At 41.8% G+C, this 18426-nt stretch overlaps 4 protein-coding genes across 7 annotated transcripts; 2 read left to right on the plus strand and 2 right to left on the minus strand.

Moving 5' to 3' along the window:
* Nucleotides 1–264: 264 nt before the first annotated feature.
* LOC140284818 (ADP-ribosylation factor-like protein 5B) lies at nt 265–6185 on the plus strand. Its single transcript, XM_072378815.1, has 6 exons — nt 265–654; nt 2195–2255; nt 2367–2514; nt 3780–3863; nt 4048–4199; nt 4721–6185. The coding sequence occupies exons 1-6, from the start codon at nt 609–611 to the stop codon at nt 4767–4769; spliced, it is 540 nt and encodes a 179-aa protein (XP_072234916.1). The 5' UTR covers nt 265–608; the 3' UTR covers nt 4770–6185.
* Nucleotides 6186–6426: 241 nt separating this feature from the next.
* maf1b (MAF1 homolog, negative regulator of RNA polymerase III b) lies at nt 6427–11155 on the minus strand. Of its 4 annotated transcripts, none has more exons than XM_072378226.1 (8): nt 11133–11155; nt 10195–10279; nt 8249–8380; nt 8011–8173; nt 7806–7927; nt 7602–7721; nt 7334–7426; nt 6427–7241 (listed from the first exon to the last, which is right to left on the minus strand). In XM_072378226.1, the coding sequence occupies exons 2-8, from the start codon at nt 10275–10277 to the stop codon at nt 7217–7219; spliced, it is 738 nt and encodes a 245-aa protein (XP_072234327.1). In that variant the 5' UTR covers nt 10278–10279; nt 11133–11155; the 3' UTR covers nt 6427–7216. The 4 variants fall into 4 exon arrangements, with proteins under 4 accessions (XP_072234327.1, XP_072234324.1, XP_072234326.1 ...); XM_072378223.1 differs by having other exon boundaries at nt 10195–10283; nt 11133–11151; XM_072378225.1 differs by lacking the exon at nt 11133–11155 and adding an exon at nt 10633–11126.
* Nucleotides 11156–11831: 676 nt separating this feature from the next.
* zfand1 (zinc finger, AN1-type domain 1) lies at nt 11832–14897 on the minus strand. Its single transcript, XM_072378233.1, has 8 exons — nt 14803–14897; nt 14315–14357; nt 13655–13694; nt 13370–13497; nt 13104–13195; nt 12857–12975; nt 12580–12735; nt 11832–12075 (listed from the first exon to the last, which is right to left on the minus strand). The coding sequence occupies exons 1-8, from the start codon at nt 14855–14857 to the stop codon at nt 11899–11901; spliced, it is 810 nt and encodes a 269-aa protein (XP_072234334.1). The 5' UTR covers nt 14858–14897; the 3' UTR covers nt 11832–11898.
* A 426-nt stretch (nt 14898–15323) lies between these two features.
* chmp4c (charged multivesicular body protein 4C) lies at nt 15324–18263 on the plus strand. Its single transcript, XM_072378753.1, has 5 exons — nt 15324–15687; nt 16644–16821; nt 16996–17104; nt 17197–17323; nt 17715–18263. Exons 1-5 carry the CDS (start codon nt 15465–15467, stop codon nt 17774–17776), a joined length of 699 nt encoding a protein of 232 aa, XP_072234854.1. The 5' UTR covers nt 15324–15464; the 3' UTR covers nt 17777–18263.
* Nucleotides 18264–18426: the final 163 nt, after the last annotated feature.

Below are 18426 nucleotides of genomic sequence, written 5' to 3' on the forward strand. Positions count from 1 at the left end.
TTTATTTTTTTATTTATTATTCTTTTCTTTATTTATTATCTGCTGTAAAGCACTTTGGTACACCGAAATGGATTGTTGTAAAGGGCTGTATGAATAAAGTACATTTACGTTTGAAAATAATTCTACTTTAAGAGTGAGGAGTACCTCTCTCCTTCATACATTCACGCACTGCTGCCTCTGCTAGCCCTGTACCAAGATGGCGGCGCTTTAGGCACGCCCTTCCACAGTCGATGCGGTGTCTATGTATATGTGTCTATGTGAACCACTGCCAGCAGCTAACGGGCAGAAGAAGCCTTTACCAGCGGTGGGAGTACGACGCTGCGCTTTACAGCCCGTGTTTGTATGATTTGCAGAAGATTTAACTACACTCAGTATTGACTTATTTCATTACCACATATGTGCTCACGGTAGCTTCGTTTTAGATTATATCGTGGCGCATGGAGTCTGCATTTAAAAGCCTGGGGCTATATTTTGCGGACAGAAAATCGTCCAGCTAATGTTAGCCAGCCGCAGCCAGCCACGGACTGCACGGTGCGGAGAAAGAGCGGAGAAGCTCAGAGCTGCTGGCCGCTCTACTGACGGGACTCACATTGATATTGATCCGAACAATGGGCCTCATATTTGCCAAACTGTGGAGCTTCTTTTGTAACCAAGGTGGGTGTTGGATATTTTTTGTCCCGGCTCACTAACCACCCGCAATCTGCTCAACCGTTGATAATGTGAACTGTTAGCACGTTAACGTAAAGTGAGCAGCGCGAGCCACAACAACAGATGGAGGGGCGAACTATCTCGCTATACGTCTCTTTGACTTCAACGCTGTTTTGCCTGCCGAAGTCTCTTTGTTCGACATGCATGACAAAACAACCGCTTAAACTCGTATTTTATCCACCGCACCCACCTCTGTGGTGGTTAATCTGTTAATCAGTTAGTCAACCAACATGATTACATTAAGTCAACGTGAGCCCGTGAGAGCGTATTCATGCAGTTGTCAATCAGCTTTGGCTCACTATCCAGGACACATCGCATTGCATAACTTGTGGACTTTTTGGAAAAGTTGTTTACAGTTGATATGTTCACCCAGATCCACTTTTGTGCGTTTCGGTTTGCTTCACCACTATTGTTTAAAACACAGGGACAGCATTTAACGATCATTTCAGAAGTTTTCTGCTCCTATTTGGCATTAGACACGTGTGAATGTAAGGTGTTTTGAATAACCACTTGAGTGTGGAGGGACTGGAAAAAGGGAATTTTAGTTTGAATTGCATTGGCCTGTGTGGTCTTGCTGCCTGTCCTAGACAGGCACCTAGTTTAATACCCTAATTCTGGATTAAAGTGTTCCCAGTGTCAGGTTTCACTCACTTGAGGAGATTACAGCGTGGTCTGAGCGGCAGCCAAATGCATCTAGTCTACTCTGTAATTAGATTGGCACAAATGTAACGAACTACGGAAGAGGTGTTGGTGGCTGAAGTTTGGTAAATGCTTAAAATGTCTTGTTTTGATTCAAGAGAATGCTGTAAAGCCCCTTGGTGCACCGTAGAAGAACCAGATAGGAAAGCGGCCTGTGTGAATTGGCTTTCATGTTGTATGTTACCTTTATAAAAACTGCAGAAGAATTTAACATACAGCCTAAAAATAATAATCTAATCTAAATGTAACCTTTTTTTTTTTTTTTTTTCATTGGGAAAAATTTCATCTGCATGTGCCGCTTGTGATCACACCGGGTAACCCCCCCTCTTTGAGGAAGCAATACACATTTTCATTGTCTTTCAAAACCTATTGTAGTTCACCCCAATAATCGGAGGTGCGAGTCCTTCCTCTGAGGTCTCAGAAGGACAGAAAAGTCTTGTCACTGATGTTTTTCGCCTCTTTCTCGCGTTTAGTCTGTCGTGTTTGACTGCTTCACAGTCAATTCAGAGTCTTCACTGTTCTGTGTGATTTTTATGAATGGTCAGACACGGGGTCCGGGAGAGCTGGGGAGGGAAGGAACGTTCGCCCTGTAAGATTTTTGAATGTGTTGCTATAACTGACGTGAACATTTTGTACAGACTGAAAGCTGGCCTATTATCATAACCGTTGCCACGTCGTGTGTTTTTTGTTTTGTTTTGGGGTTTTTTTTTTTTTACGGTGAAAGCACAGTTCGTGCTCTGCTGCTAATTATGAAAATTGCTCAGCTAAAAGACTGTTTGTATTGCAGAGCACAAAGTGATCATTGTGGGACTTGACAATGCAGGGAAAACCACTATCCTCTACCAATTGTAAGCACTTTTGTGGTATAATCCAGAGTTTGAACCTTCTCAAATATTTCACCATATTTATGGTCACTCGCTGACTTTCTAAAATGTTCTTTTTACTGTCTTTAAATCAAGTCTGATGAATGAGGTGGTCCATACGTCGCCCACCATCGGGAGCAATGTGGAGGAAATTGTGGTTAAGAACACCCACTTCTTGATGTGGGACATTGGAGGGCAGGAGTCTCTCAGGTCTTCCTGGAACACCTACTACTCCAACACAGAAGTAAGAACATTCTTTAAGCTTTGTTTTTCTCTTCTTCTGCTCTTTTTAGGCGTCTCCTCTGTGGGCGAGTGTTGCCCATCAGCGGCTTTTCTCCCCGAGCGCGGCAGCTGCCGTGTTTGTTCAGAGCACAGACGGCGACGGGGGCCGCCCCCAAGTCAGAGGTCAGCCTCTCACAAAGGCTGGGGTCAGGAGAGGCAGATGTGTGCGAGAACTTGAACAAATTTTCACAGCAGAACCACAGAAATGTAACGGAACCTTCATACGAAATGGGATATTCCACAGATGGTCAGCTTTGGCCGGTCATTCATGCCACAGATTCAGCTTTTTAAGTATTAGTGAGAGAGAAAAAACCCAAAAGCAGCTGAAAGAAGTCTTGTTATTTTTATAGAACCAGTACTAAACCAACCAACCTAACAGATTAACGTTTTCTGCCTTCTTTTTGCATGTAATTTTTATTGAATTCATACTATCATAACATTTAAATATCTCTGGGTTGAATAAACGTGTTTTATATAGCCTTAATTTACAGATATCACCCAAACACCTGATATGCAGGTAGCTGGCTGTTGTAGAAGTTTAATACACATATTTATCTTACTTTTTTTTGGAGAGCGGAGCAGAGCTAATGGTAACAGAGGAATTTGTCAGATATTGGAGCTGAAGCTGGTCTTGTGTTAGTTGCTTTCTTTGACGAAAGCGCAGGGAACTGGGTCGAACGAAGCGAGAGCTGTTCATGGTTCGCCGTCAGCTCCCACATTTAACGGCAGTCGGTAACCCAACAAAGTATGAGAGCAGCGCACGCTGTGCTGCAGGTCGTCTGGGCTCCAGGGAGTGAATGTTTGTGAAAAGAGTAAAGATCACACAAACGTGCGGACGCAGATTCCTGCTGGTTTCAGCAGACTTGGAGGAGCTGTGCAGTCCGTTGAATGAGTCGCGTTCGTCCTTTTCTTCCAAAGTCAGGTTGTCGCGTCAGACCCTGCTCATGAGCTGGGTCACAACCATGTTGAGTAACGTTGTGACCCTTTCTTCTTCTTGAGTGGTTGATCTGGTGTCAGTGTCCAGCCCTGAATGACAAAAGACCAAAGGAACGTTTGAAAGCACGTTACGCTCTTTCTTATTCAGAGGGCCCTTGAGCTCAGCCGTCACCGCTGCTCATTGTGAGAGCCCTCGGCCCGGAAGTGCCCACCCGCTGTGCTGCATGTCAGTGCTGTAAATGTCTTTTGAAAAGAGGTCATTCAGTGTTTTTTTCGTCTCCCGCTCTGCAGTTCATCATTCTGGTGGTGGACAGCACAGACAGAGAGAGACTGGCCATCTCCAAAGAGGAGCTCTACAGGATGCTGGCTCATGAGGTAAAACTCCCATCATTACACTTCCTGTGCGGAACACGGGCCGCACGGCACTGAGGATTGTAATGGTTGTTCTGATTCCACCGTAGTTTGACCTTTCCATTCAGCCACATTGTTGACAGTTTGTGGGTCAGAAAGCGTGAACGAGCAGCTATGTGCTTTCATTGTTCTTTGTCTTCTCCCTCAGGACCTGCGGAAAGCAGCTGTGTTGATATTTGCCAATAAGCAGGACATGAAGGACTGCATGTCTGCGGCGGAGATCTCCAAATACCTCACCCTGAGCTCCATCAAAGACCACCCCTGGCACATACAGTCCTGCTGCGCACTTACAGGAGAGGGGTAAGAGATATGCTGATTAAGACCTTTCAAGATTTCACCGTGTCCAGCATACAGATGTTTTTAACTGCGCTGCAGCTGGAAAACACAGCGGGGTAGTAAAAAATGTTTTTGTCCAGTGAACTGAACACCGAACTCTTGTTTCACAAAACCGATTACTGTAAAACAAAATAAACCTGTTTTATTAATCATTTATTAACTGTCGCGTCAACTCTTGAGGCTTATTGAAAACATTTCGGGGTGAAACCTGACATAAGAAGCTGCTGTGACTTCTGCAACCACCAGATATCGCTGTTTTCTGAGATTTATCTGCACATCGGGATAAAAAAGTGCACTGAAACTGTTTTGATTGTGAAAAGATTGATATCTTGTGTTGTGCTGTGGGTGCAGAAAGCTCAGTGTGTTTTCACTCGTCTCTTTAATAGTTTGCCTTACATTTTGTGGTATTTAAAAAGCTCTGCTGAATCAGATATTTCCACCATGGATCTTTATGATTTTTTTATTTTTTTTTTTTTTGCTTCCAGTTTGTGTCAAGGCCTCGAGTGGATGACCTCCAGAGCTGGACTCAGATAGCCCCTCCCTCCGCCACGGATGGCCTGACTACCTGCACCACCGACGAGGTGGCACTACATCTTGTCCTTACTGGCTTCTTCTTCTTTTTTTTTTTTTTTTGTCCTTTTTATTTAAAACTGAGACGACACAGAACGGCAGCATTAGTCGTTCCAGTGGAGCCTGTGCCCCCCCCCCCCCCCCAGGGACCTGGAGCGAGCATTATTTCAGAGGACTGTCCATATTTACACACATATCATGTTGCATTTCTCCAAATCATATCAGAGTATGTTTAGACTCGTACACGGTGCAGCTCTGTTTTTTTTTCCTTTTTTTTCGGGACAAACCGAGGGATTACACACAGTATTGTAAAAGCAGCTTTCCTGGGGAAAAAAACGGTGGCACAAAGTTGTAACAATGCACATTGATTTTGTTTTTCTTTGCCTGTTCTCATTTCAGCACATCGGTTTGTGTTTGTTACATAGAATTTAATTTACATAAGCTACACCGTCAGTGTGACACTTTCCCAACTTAGCCGCCACGTTGGAACGTGACAAAGTACAGAATCCTATTTTTAAGAACTTTCAGCCTGTACTTGTACGTTATTGATTTTGAGTGATTCTTTTTTCAGCTCGGAGTGTTGGCATGCTTAATTTTCCTACATGTGACTTTGGAAGAAATGAAACTAACCCCAGCGACGTCATTTCAGCTGCGAGTCAAAGCTCTGTTTTAACTACAGTATTTTTAAGTGGTGCATTATAAACCTATTTAATTTTGTTTTGTTTTTCTGTTCAGGTTAGCATTTTGTGCTGTTTTGTACTGACATGGCATTTTATTCATTTTCTGCTGCCATTTTGGCACCGTAATATTCCCTCTTATAGATTTTGTACTTTTTAAACAAAGGGATCAGAGTAAGCCACTATCAAACAGGTGCCACGTGTTTGTAGGAAGCTGTTGCTCTTGAACCACGGTTCAGTGGTTTGGTAGCTTAAAGATGAGCTTAGCTGTCATAGTACTTGATCCTCAGCCTTAACAGCTGTTTTGGGTGTTTGGAGGACCAAGTGCGTAAACCTGACAGTCTGCCTGTGACTTTTGACAAAAAATATAATAATTTCCTTTAATCTGGTATGAGAATTCTTCAAACTTGCTATCAGATCTATGCACGTGTCACTTTGAAACCTTGTATAGCTTTTACAAGTTTTTAAGTGGCCAAAAAAGGAGTTTCGGTGAGTCTGACTTAAAAGCTGGGGAGAGCCTCAGCCTCTGGTTATTCATTGTTCTTTATAGAAATCAGAACCCTGCGACCGCCAGACTCTTTACAGCATTAAGGTTTACAACTTTTAGCTCGAGCAAACAAAGCAAGGAAATGCATACTTTGTGGTGACATCTAGTCTGGATCATGTACTGTATGTTTTTCATTAAAGGTTTGTTTTAAACCAGTTTTCTCATCCCCATCGGTGCATGAGTTGTCATTTCTGGACACATTCAGCGTTCATTCCAGTGTCTGAAAACAAGACTCGAGCCGCTTTCGAAAGACCAATTTATTAACGTCTGCAAAAATGCGGACCAATCAAAAAGAAGCACGGGAGTCACTAAAGCTCCACCTTTTTCTTTTGGAACATAAAAGAAGCTTCTCAATCTCTAAAAGGTTTCCATCCACTAAACTTTACTATACATTCAGTTTTCAGATAAGCCTTTTAATGAGGCGATGGGTAAATTAAAACACCAGGAAGACACATTCAAGAATTTAAAATGTATTTAGATGACACACAAAATAGAAAAATGGTGGATGTTTGGTCTAAGCTGCGGCGTATTCTGCGCTGGACCAACAGGGACAGATGAGCATTTGTGTTAAAGAGCTACCATAAAACTAGTTTCAGTGATAAAAGCAGGGTTTTTTTTTGTTTTTCAAAAGAAAAATTCACAGTAACATTACTGTCACACATTAAAAAAAAAAAAACAAAGGTAGCACACGATAAACATAAGCTTATAGCTGATGAGAGTCTCTTCTGGTTGTTAAAGACCCGGCTCCGTGCCACGCTGGACTCAAACTGTTCACATTTCATGGCTGCTGGTGTGTTTTTGAGACTCCTCTTTCACTGTGTGCCAGAAATCAAACTTGCTGCCAGTCTCTTCCTCCCACACATCCACATCAGGAACTTGTATTTAAGCGTCTATGAGGAGGTCTCTGGAGAAACCTGCATGTGTGCCGTTGAAGTTTGGAGCTCAGGGTTGAAACCTCACATCCTGGTAAATGAAAAGGAGTTTGATGCTGCTGTGAGGCGCGTCTTCACAGAGAGTCCATCGCCTCGCGGCGCACAGCTCGCCACAAACCAACAAAAAGCCGCCAAAACATGCATAAGTCTAGGTGAGAAATGGGTCCAGATGAAATGGATTAAAAAGAAATTTTAAAAAGTATATGGGCAGAGAGGAAAGATCTGGATATTCTCTGGATGGGGTACGTCCACAAGTTACACACACAGAGCTCTGGGACACCTGAAGGAGGAGGAGAAAAGTGTAAGCGGGATGGTTTTTTTGTTTGTTTTGAGGGCAAATGAGAAAACCTGTGGTATGACGAGGAGTCTCACCTGTCCTCAGTGAAGCCGTCCATTTCTTCTTCGTCATCCAGCTCCATGTCCAGCTCGTTGTCGAGGCAACTGCGGCCATAGCCACTCAGGACGCTGTGTGTGACAGATTTTCAAATGATCAAACATCTCCCTGATCAGCTGGCAATGCAAACATCTTTCAGGCTCATCTGATTCAGGGATCAACAAATGGCACAAGCAATTTAAAAATGTCACATGCAGCATATTTTAACAGCTCGTTGTGGTGATTAGTAGCACTGCCGCTGCTGACCTGACGGAGCGAAACGTGAAAAACACAATCCTCTTCAGCTTCTTGTTATAAAAGAAGTAGTTAAAGGACCACAGGCTTCCCTCTTCACCGAAAGGGTCCGAGTCCAGGTCCGGGTTGTAGCTGAGAGCAGAAACAGGGATTGGAACAGGTTTGCTGACACTGAAGCGGGGGGGTTTCTGCAGCAAAGACAACCTCAACACCCACCTGTAAATATCACAGCTCTGGAGGTTGATCTCCTGGTCAACGGCGTCCCACAATTCAGGCCCCAAAGAGTTGAACTCCTCTCCCACAGCTGAGAACAAGCTGCTGTTCACTGCATTAGCCACCTGGAGAGAAATCGCATGAAAATTATCACTCAGCTGTGTCAATTTGTCAATACACCTTTCTGCAGAGCACCAGGGATACTGACCCAGTTGAGACTGGGCTCTCGGCTGAACTCGTGAGCCCGTGCCGCGCTGAAGTCATAGTCCGGCCTGAAGGACTCGTTGAGTGTAGTGATGAGGTAGAAGAGAGTCTTCCTGCAACACTTGTCACTCAGAGGGTTTTCCCCATCCTCACTGCTCTTCCCCAGCCTGCACAACAAAATTAAATAAAGACCTCCACATAAACCATCTCACATGCCCACCGACCAGGACTGCAGTACTCACTGTGAAGGGCTGGTGGCGCAAGTGGACTGAGGGGGAGAAAGCGCCTCCAGGACGTGTGGCTCCCCCTCCTGGCAGAACTGCTTAAACATGTGTTTATCGTCTCCTGCCATCTTGCACGAGTAGCTCTCGATCCTGCAGGGCACAGAGTAAAAAAAACAACATGAACAACATTCATGTTCTGAACAAAATGAGTCCAAATAAACAACTAAAGAGCTAATCTGACTCAATCATGCATTTACGCAACAGACCACAGCCAGTTCAGGGCACTTAAACGTGTGTTTATCGACAATCTAAAGCCGGATCACCCGCTCTTTGATAACGTCACAAATAAATACTCAATGAGTGTACCAAATAGTTACACTCATCCGTTCATTTCCTTTACTAATTGATACATATGTTCTGTGAATTCAAACAGGCTCAATAAAAGAAAAAGAAAAAAGTCTAAGTAATGGATCCGGCACATAAAACTAGACCTTGAAACATATCCTACGACTCCCTGACTAGTCTTCTGCGTTCATGTTTCTGGGTCAGACACCACTGGTACAGATATCACCGAGGAGCACACAAGTGTGCACTTGTTTATTTTGCCCACACCCGTGCAAAGGTTACACAAGGGCACATGGCAGTGCAGCTTGGGATAGACCGAGTATCAAGACCTGTCATGACCCTGCGAGGCTAACTATAGGAACATCAGAGGACAACACTGTGGAAATAGCAGCACTCATATTTCCAACACAGCACGGCTGACCTGCCAACCAAACTCTTCAGGTAACCAGATGACTGCAAGGACACAGGATCCACACAACATGCACACATCTCTAATGACAACTCTCTCATATATATATATATATATATATATATTTTCATGGACAAGCCATTTGCGTAACGTCTGTTTTATTAACACACAGCGGTGCTTCTAACAGCTAACTAGTGTATTCTGCAAAGCACTGTGCAACATCAAAATAAATGCAAAAAAAGTAGAAAATCCCTAAAGCGTGCGCCCATTCTTGGCTACAGCTGTACCACAATGATGAACTGCCCTGCTAATCCACTAAGCAGCTCTGGCTGCAGCACTCTCTTATCATGTAACATGTGTGTGTGTGCATGTACACACACGCACACATCACGGGCTTAACAACATCCTCCAAAATAACCACACAGCGCTGTGAGAGGACACTGTAAACTGCGTCAATCAGCATAGCTCGGTTTTGCCACCCACTCATAAAACTCTGCACTGGGCAGCATAACTCCACAGCCCACCAGTCTTTATGTAATGACACCAACACTGCATCTGTATCTTTGGACTCAGCTGGAAGGTTTACATAATCCGAAGCACACCGATATACATTACAGTTTGCAGAGTCAATAAAAAGTATAGTCGGAGAACTATGTAGGTCTTTAGGGTAGTAAATTGCTTAGACATTGCATAACTCGCAGCTGGCTGCTTGCCCTACTACCCCGGTTGTGAGCAGCGTGAGTTATCTCTGCATCTTTACACTCCTTACACATTCAATCCCCTGTTCCGTGAACTCTGTACATGCCCATTACAGGCCATGGTGTTATTTCACTGCAACAAAAAACAAACAAAAAAACAAAACAAACAACAACAACAAAAAACAATCAAGCATGCCATTTTTGTTTGCATTTAGCCTGCTTGAAGACAAGACTGTCTGAATTTGTGCAGTTCATGTGTAAATGACTAAAGATCTTGGATTGTGTCTGCACAACTGAAACAAGCAGTTAAGATAAAAACATCCCTAAAAGGAAGGCTTTTGCCTGTATCGCCTAAAAAAAAAAAAAAAAAGGAACTACAGCTGAAGTCTGGTGTGACGTTCAAGTAAAGTAGAGCTTTGGAAGGCCGTAAGAGTCTATTGCCTCCTACTAGCTAAAGATGATAGTTTGTTGTTGAAGTGACAGCTAATGCGTCACTGTGGTATTCTCCTTACCTGCCAAATATGCGAGACTCCCCCGTTTCAACACACAGCCGGGAGCTGAGAGCCTCAAAGCTGGAGTTTTCCAACAGTTTCATGGCTGTCTGAAAATAAAGAGAACAGTTTGACTTAAAAGTCACATTTGGACAATAGGCAGACCTTTACTCTACTTGGATTTGTCGACATACTTTGCAACAAAGCAGAAGAGAAATAGGGTTTTATAGCATTTATAAAAATTAGGAGCGGTGACTTTCAAAATTTAAAAACAAAATAAGCCTTCAACAGGAGATAAACAGCCGTCAACGCAATTAATGAATGCCGTCTGAAAGCAGCGCCCCATGAGGACAGCTATAAGACCAAAACACCGTTTCCTCGAACAGAAACCGCCGCCCCTCCCCCACTTTTCTGAACCTAGTATCTTCCTGTTTCACTACGTTAGTTTAATTCACTTACCGACAAATATTTTCACCAGAGGAAAACTGCAATCGTCTCAAAAGCCAAACAGTCGCCGTAACGGTCGGAAACTTGACCTCTGTAGCAAACCGGTTGTCGAAGATTAACGTCCCGCTGTTGTTGTTCACCAGCTAATGCTAGTTGTTAGCTCACAAATTGTTTCGCTTCTGTCTTCTGCTCAGAGACGAACTATTAATATGAACTTGAGCTTGAGTATCTTTCAGAAGGACTCGGTCGAGAATGAGTTACTTTGAGGCCTTTTAATTTTATAGAGAAACTGCTTTTCCCGATTAAATGCGATGAGATTAAATCCAAAGACTGTTGGCGTCCGTCGGAGTCTATCTGCAGCGGCATCCCTTTCAACCTGATTTAACAAAGCGATCAATAGTAGCAGGATCAAGTCGCTGTTTTCTAAGCGACTCGATCAGAAAAGCAGCGAATAGCCACCTAGCCTAATAATAAAAATAATAACTGGTTGATGTTGATGCAATTTCGATTACTTCAAGAACGGTCCTATTCTCATCAAAACAACGGTACCTTCTGTTTGAGATGGGCCAACCCCTTTTCATTTATATACGCTTTACTGACAGACCCAGCCTTTTTTGTTCATACTCCATTGTGATTGGCCGTTTTACCTGTCAATATAAATTGTACCTTCCGTGGTTGGCTAAAACGTTTTCGAGTCCATGCTAATTTCTGTAATTGGAGACCTCAAGTGCTGATACAAGAACAAATTCAGAGGGTTCAGTGCGATCAAGGGCATTTATAACCCATGATTTCAAGCCTTCAGATAGTCATGAAATACATTTTATAGATGGATAAGAGTATAAAAACATATATCAGTCATGCTTTTCGAATAAAGTATTGTCTGATACAACAATTATTTTTTTATTATATGACTTTCTTCTGCAATATCAATGTTTTAATGGGGTTTTCACTGGGAATTTTGTTTGTTTTTACCGACTTGTACAGACTTGTACAAAGCCTAGAGTTGATCTCTGTTTAACTGTCCTTAATATAGTGGCCTAAAGTATAAGGCATTAGTCTCTGGTGCTGTGGATTGTGAGTTCAAGTCCCAATGGTTGAATAACAGGATAATGTTGATAAAAATAGTAGTACTGATAAAGAATTGAGTAATATGTCATTAATAGAATGTAATATCTAGTAGACCTTGCTTTAAGTGGAAATCCACCACCTCAAAATAAGAAAATTTTATTGTCATAAATACAAACAGAGAGCATCCATACAGTAATTGTTGTTGGTTGATCAGGTCTGGGTAATGTAGTCCGAAACATCCTCAAGGCCTGTACACTCATTGTCCAAATACTCTATGATCAGATTACCGCCATTATGCAGGGGAGTTTCTGGATGAGCCAGCAGCGACAGAAGGTTGTCATCCATCCGGAGAGCCTCACCTGTCTGAGGATGACAGAGTCGCAGCTTCTGCAAATGAAACGGAGTAAGGCTCAATATGGAGGCATGTAAAATATGTCTCAAGTTTGGGGAAAAGTTGAATCATCTTCACCCGCATAAAATAATCAACACCTTCAATAGAATAATGAAAATCAGTGCAAACATAAGGGAGGATTACTTTTGTTTTGTATGGAGGAACACATCAAGTATCACTATAGGGAAATTAGTTGCAGCTGAATTTTCAGTAACATCTTTAACACAAACATCAACGAGCACAGCACTGGTTAACCCAGCTTCCTGTTTTTCTGCAGCTGTCGGCAGAAAAAAAAAAATCAGTTTCACAGAACACCAGCATTAACGTGTGAGCGACAAGCCATTCATACCTGTGGAGGAAACTGTTTTAAAGAACAATATCAAGTAAAAAGGCAAATCAAGAGAGCAAGAGAGAGGAAGCTGATCATTTGCTGTAGTGGTTGTTGTAATTGTGCTAATTATATTTACTGTGATTATCATTAACGCTCTTCCATCGTTTACCTTCGCTGTCAGTACATTATTGTTGTTCTTGAGGCCAGCGAGTGAGGCTGCATAATCCACCACTTTCCCCACACTCCATTTAGAGCAGAAGAACATGGGCTGGCTGCAGTCTTTTGCTTCTTTGGGAAGATACACCTGAAAATAGGTTCTTTCTGTCTGGAAAACCAAAAAAAAAAAAAGTTGGTCAAAAACAATGACCATTGCTCCACTAAATTTGAAATATATGCAACATATAATATCAAATTTAAAACTAAAGACCACGGGAGCTTGGTTTTACCTGTGGCAGCCCCTTGTCTCCTGCAGCATGCAGCTTCAGTTTCATCAGCGCTACCTTTGCTGCAGTCGCAGCATTCTTTGCTCCTCTGCGCCCTTTGCTTTTGGATCCACCCTTTGACTCTGAGCAGTCATGAAAGAGAGTCATAAAGGCATCATTTAAATGTGTGAATTGGTCATAAAAGTAATTTAGTTTAATGCTGAGCCTATGTGGATCAAGGAGTGGCAGACAGAATAATGTCCTTACTGACCTACAATCTTCTGTACCAGTTCTTTGGTGGCTGCCATTCGAGGCTTTTGGACCTCCAACTTTTCACATTTATGATCATCTTGATGACGATGGCTGTAAAGAAATAAGAAAATAAACACTTTTTCCAACAGTGAAATATGTATATACAATAAACCCTTCCTTTCTTTAAATCCCTCTGTTTGAAGACTACATGAGCATAGATCAACTCGAAAAGTTTTTTTTCATTGTAAAACAGAGAATGAAAGAAATGAAAACAAGTCAACCTACACCAAACAGAAGTGTTTATCACATTGTGGACATATAACTGGAAGCAGCTCTTTTCTCTTGCAGTCTTCAAATGAGCACGGGTAGCTTGTGCTGCCACCTGCAGTGTGGGATTCCCTTTTCAATGGCTCCTGAAGCAAAAAAAAAAAAAAGAAGATTATGAACACAATTAAAAAAAAAAAATACACACACACTGTCTGTATCTGGTTCACAGTTTGGGGAATTGTAACAGCAGCTGTGCTAATCTTATCAAGGAAAGACAGGCAAGCACATGACATTACGATCTACCTCTGAACAGGAGTGGGCCTCTCTGCTTCTGTGCTCAAGACTGTAGGAGTCAGAAGAAAAAATGTTTCATCAAAAAGAGAAATTATCAGAGGTGAAAACACTGTCAAGATTTCGCTACCTTATTTCAGAACAAACATGCTGTTAATCTGAGCAGGTCACTGTCAGTTTAAATGTGATTTCATACAAGACAAAGAAAGCTTATCCTCACAAATTAGTGACAGTTTTTTAAGTTTTTTAAACACTTAAAATAAAAGGTGCTGTACTTAGCTGCATATTTTACTGTCTACTCTGCAGTTATACCAGAATTTAATATCTCAATAACAAATTATGAACTTAAAATGTAATACAATGTATAAAAAATCCCCCTGTTTTCCTGTAAGAATAACAGATCCTAACAGTAATAACTCTTTGGTAAGGGGAAAATCTCATACAGTTGCTAATAAAGCATGAATAAGTATACTTGATTAAGTCAACATGTACAGGTTATTAAAGACTTTTGATTTTGGAAACAACGTCAGATCAACCAGTAATATCAGTTGTGCTCCTGTATTAATCAGACACCACGAGATATGGATACACTTACCAACGAAAGTGTAATAAGGGTCTAAAGATTTTCACTAAATCTGAAGAAAACTTAACTGGGAGGAAGATCAAACTTACCAGTAAACACCACTACAGGCATCACAAACAAATGGAAGAAAATCTAAAAGAATAACGTAGAAATTGCATCATGTTATCGTCAAAACAGGGCTCATTCACCAACAAGCTGCACAAAATTTATTGAAGCTGATTAAAAGTTCACAATACGGAGTCAGGAGCTCCGACTTCACTGAGTTTGATTAAACCTACATCTCTCTTCTTTAAAACATCTAACAAAAACAACCAACTCGGAGTCCGGGTGTAATGTTCCTCATAATAAAGGTTTTTGGTTTTGGAGGATGCGATGCTAACACACAGACTGTTGGCGTCACGAAGAGCAGCTCACCAAGTTAGCGGTTAGCCTAAGTGCTAATGAAGCTAAAGCCTGCTAACTGATGAGCTAGCTATCCAAACGAGTAGTTAGGCGTGTTTCATTTCAAGAAAACAGACAGATAAAGTCACGCTTCAATATCTTTATTTGTTATAGTTCGGATGAAACCTCAACAGACCTTTCAGATTGCAGGAGTCGACCTGACAATGCTTCCCAATGTCTAATTCAGCCATTAGATAGCAGTGAGTCTACCGAGCACGACAACACGAACTTTGACCCCAACAGACCAGTCACGTGACAAAGTTTTTTTTAATAAATATATATATATATATATACACTTTAAAAATTTAAAACTTAAAAAAACTTTTAGAAAATATTCAAACCTTTTAACTTATGTTTTTTACACACACACGATCATTCACATCACTGTGCAGAGTAAAAGTAAATTCCAACTTTTTAGTACTTTTATTTTTCTTCGATGTTCCGAGTTTACACGCATTTATTAACTTTCTAAATACAACTATACATGGAATAAAAAATATTCCATTATTGATCACGTGAGTTAAAAAGTTTATTAGCCTCTCTGGAACCAAGTTAAAAGCGGAAAAAATAGGTCCGCATAGAAAGAGGGCGAAGGGCGTCAGGTATCAATGCGTCACAGGTAATGGTGAAAGGTGTGGTGAAAGGTGCGCTTACTGGCTAGTTTGAACTGAATGCATAAAGTCGTCGAGCTGGAAAATCTACAACACACCCGCCTTTGTAGTTGGAAAGCTGCTCTCGGGCTCGACAGAGTTGTGAGTGTTTTAGATATCTGCACAAGTGACTGTCAAAGCCTCCAAAATGAGTAAAATCTCGAAGCTTTTCAAGGGGAGCTCTAGCTCGAGTTCGTCCAGCTCCTCAAAGTCCAAACACCACCGGTCGCGGGGAGGAGCGTCTCCTCAGGAGGCCATCCACAGACTCCGGGAAACGGAGGAAATGCTGACGAAGAAGCAGGAGTACTTGGAGAATAGGATTCAACAAGAAATAACGATAGCTAAGAAGCATGGCACAAAGAACAAGAAGGGTATGTTTAAGGACTGTGCACCTGCTGTCCAGCTCAGGCACTGACACGGTAGTTACACCGTCAGACAAGATTTTATCTTGTGCACTGTAGCCTAAAAGTGGATGTTTGACTTTTTTTTCTTTTCTGTCAAATATCAAAGTAAATCTCCTTAAATGTGTTAAAGGCTTTCAAGTGTCATCGTTTTGGTTGACTTCCATTTGATTTAGCATTTAGTTATTTAATTCCAGTTCATGAAAACAATACAGAAACTGAGCTGAGGGCTTCAGCTGAACTTGACACCATTATGTTTTATGATCTATAAATCAGTTTATTTCCAATGAAACTTTGGGCACGGCTTTGGTTTGCGCATGACAGACTCGGTAGTATTTTTAATGCATTTGTACCCACACATTTGGATGTTTTACACCTCCGTTTTGCTTCCTCAGTAGCCAGTTTCACAAACTGGTGAAGCCATACGTTCAAACGCCAGGGGGCGATGCAGAAAGCGTCTCAGTGAACTAAAAAGGTACAGTAATCGTGCTTTCAGTGGCAACTTGGAATCTCCTGACTCTTAACTAGTGGAGACCAACTAAAATTCTAAAAAACTTGGAGGCAGCCACGGCTTTTAAACCTACTTTGAGCATCCAACAGTTGGGGAGGGTGTTTTAAAGGCAGCATTAGAAGGCCCTCTAAGATGCAGTTCCCTCAGTTTTGTCAATATAAGACAATGTAAGGGGCTTGTAACCAATAAGCAATGTGAAAGTCTCCTTCCCTTTGCAGAAAGCTTACAGCACTGCCCAGTGTGGGCTGTTTTCTTAGTGGCATTGCTCAGTGAAAAACCCAACTTAAAAATATGTACATCGCCATGCAAAGGGAGGAACCTGTTATCTTTTCTTTGCTCACGCCCAAGACTTCAACAGGATGAAGTTATCAGTGAGAACTGCACGCGAGTGACTTGTTCGATCTTTCTGTACCAGCCGCCCTGCAGGCCCTGAAGAGGAAGAAGCGCTTGGAGCAGCAGTTGACGCAGATTGACGGCACGCTCTCCACCATCGAGTTTCAGAGAGAAGCTCTGGAGAACTCGCATACCAACACGGAGGTCCTGAAGAACATGGGCTACGCTGCCAAGGCCATGAAGCAGGTCCACCAGAACATGTAAGAACCTAGTCATACAGGAGAAGAAAGTGTTGAGGTGGTGCTTAAAGAAACTTTTTTTTGTAACCATTTGAAATGAGGGAAGCTGCCGAACATTTAAATTATTCATATAGACAAAATGATAAGTTTAAACTTGATTTCAAGACTTAAATGTGTCTGTGTTTGTCATCTCAGGGACATTGACAAGATAGAGGATATGATGCAGGATATCACCGAGCAACAGGATGTAGCCCAAGAGATCAGCCAAGCCATCTCTGGATCTTTCGGGGAGACATTTGATGAGGTTTGCTTCCTTGTTTTTTTTTTTTTCAAAATATGCTCGGCACTTCCTGTGTCTCCCCTGTTGATCCGTTTCCTGCGTGCGTTGTGTTTTAGGACGAGCTGCTGGCAGAGCTGGAGGAGCTGCAGCAGGAGGAGCTGGAGAACAGCATGGAGAGCATGGGCGGGCTGCCCAGCGTTCCCAGCTCCAAACTGCCCTCATCACGGCCCGGTCAGCGCGCAAGTGAGTCCTTCACACAGTACGGACATAAAACGCTGCATTTGTCATAAGCCGTTATAATTTCACCTGAGAAATGACGCTGGTGGATATAAGCAAGAAGTGTGTGTATAGTTGATCTTTAAAAAACTTTAAAGAAAAAAAAAAAAGGAAATGGGAAATTACACTCTCTTCTTCTTCGTTTTTTTTCTCCCCCTCAAAGAAAAATGTCCAATGGTGCACAAAATAATATTTAAGATCATTAATCCCGGAATAGCCACTATGATTATTTTTGCTCTCAATAATGGAGCTGATGATCGGCAACAAGAGGTTTGGACTTGTGAGGATTTAACAGCACTGTTAGTAACTATTTACATTTTTTTTGCTTGCTCTTTTTTTTTTTTTTTTTTTCAAACAGCTACCAAGAAAAGGGTCGAGGATGAGGATGACATGCACATGCTGGCATCGTGGGCAACTTAAGACAGCCTCTCATGCCCACAAAGAAACATGGAAGACTTTAAAGACTTTAATCGGACATCCTTGTGTCTCTTTATTTGACTTTTCATACTGCTGAAGGTTTTTAGGGAAATGAAGTTATGTAATTTTGCATTGATAAATGTTCTTTCTTGTCTTTTGGTGCTACTATACTGCTTATATTTATCAAAACAATAAATAAAAAAAAAACATTGAAGGAGTCAATAAGCTGTACCTTAGATTTATCTCCCTGTGTGTGTACTCTGTTTTCTTGTTTTTCCAATAATACTTAATTAATTACAGACAGCGCTAATTTTTATAGGCCTAAAGGATATAAGACGCATGTCTCTTTTTTATTTTAATTTTTTCCTTCATAGGATGGAACTGTATGTCATGCAGCTGTAAATAATCATAGATTTTGCCTAAATGCTGTAAATATGTCACTTTATTACTAAAACAATAAAGGACTAATGTGTCAGAGTGATTTGGAAAAGATGCTCCATGCATTTTTCTTGCACTGTTTCAGTAATCGAGTCTATTTTCTTGCCTGCCTAAAAGACGACTCGGACAGCTGGTCGGTGAGTCCTCACGAAGACCAGGAAAGTGGATCATATATTAGAAAAACTGCTGTTTGTCTTTAAAGTTTGAGTAAAAAT

The sequence above is a fragment of the Leuresthes tenuis genome, unplaced genomic scaffold (assembly GCF_036924035.1).
Source record: "Leuresthes tenuis unplaced genomic scaffold, fLeuTen1.0.hap1 SCAF_24, whole genome shotgun sequence".
NCBI classification, from domain to species: domain Eukaryota; kingdom Metazoa; phylum Chordata; class Actinopteri; order Atheriniformes; family Atherinopsidae; genus Leuresthes; species Leuresthes tenuis.

Excerpts from the sequence above, each read along its gene's own strand:
- chmp4c (XM_072378753.1), top strand. The coding sequence starts at position 15,465 with ATGAGTAAAATCTCGAAGCTTTTCAAGGGGAGCTCTAGCTCGAGTTCG. Across the intron at positions 15,688-16,643 it reads TGGCACAAAGAACAAGAAGG|CCGCCCTGCAGGCCCTGAAG; the intron begins GTATGTTTAAGG and ends TTTCTGTACCAG. Across the intron at positions 17,105-17,196 it reads TCGGGGAGACATTTGATGAG|GACGAGCTGCTGGCAGAGCT; the intron begins GTTTGCTTCCTT and ends GTTGTGTTTTAG.
- LOC140284818 (XM_072378815.1), top strand. The coding sequence starts at position 609 with ATGGGCCTCATATTTGCCAAACTGTGGAGCTTCTTTTGTAACCAAG. Across the intron at positions 2,256-2,366 it reads ACCACTATCCTCTACCAATT|TCTGATGAATGAGGTGGTCC; the intron begins GTAAGCACTTTT and ends CTTTAAATCAAG. Across the intron at positions 4,200-4,720 it reads TGCGCACTTACAGGAGAGGG|TTTGTGTCAAGGCCTCGAGT; the intron begins GTAAGAGATATG and ends TTTTGCTTCCAG.
- zfand1 (XM_072378233.1), bottom strand. The coding sequence starts at position 14,857 with ATGGCTGAATTAGACATTGGGAAGCATTGTCAGGTCGACTCCTGCAAT. Across the intron at positions 14,358-14,802 it reads CGACTCCTGCAATCTGAAAG|ATTTTCTTCCATTTGTTTGT; the intron begins GTCTGTTGAGGT and ends TTATTCTTTTAG. Across the intron at positions 12,736-12,856 it reads GAGACAAGGGGCTGCCACAG|ACAGAAAGAACCTATTTTCA; the intron begins GTAAAACCAAGC and ends TTGGTTTTCCAG.
- maf1b (XM_072378226.1), bottom strand. The coding sequence starts at position 10,277 with ATGAAACTGTTGGAAAACTCCAGCTTTGAGGCTCTCAGCTCCCGGCTG. Across the intron at positions 8,174-8,248 it reads TGCGCCACCAGCCCTTCACA|GCTGGGGAAGAGCAGTGAGG; the intron begins GTGAGTACTGCA and ends TTTGTTGTGCAG. Across the intron at positions 7,928-8,010 it reads GAGAGCCCAGTCTCAACTGG|GTGGCTAATGCAGTGAACAG; the intron begins GTCAGTATCCCT and ends ATTTCTCTCCAG.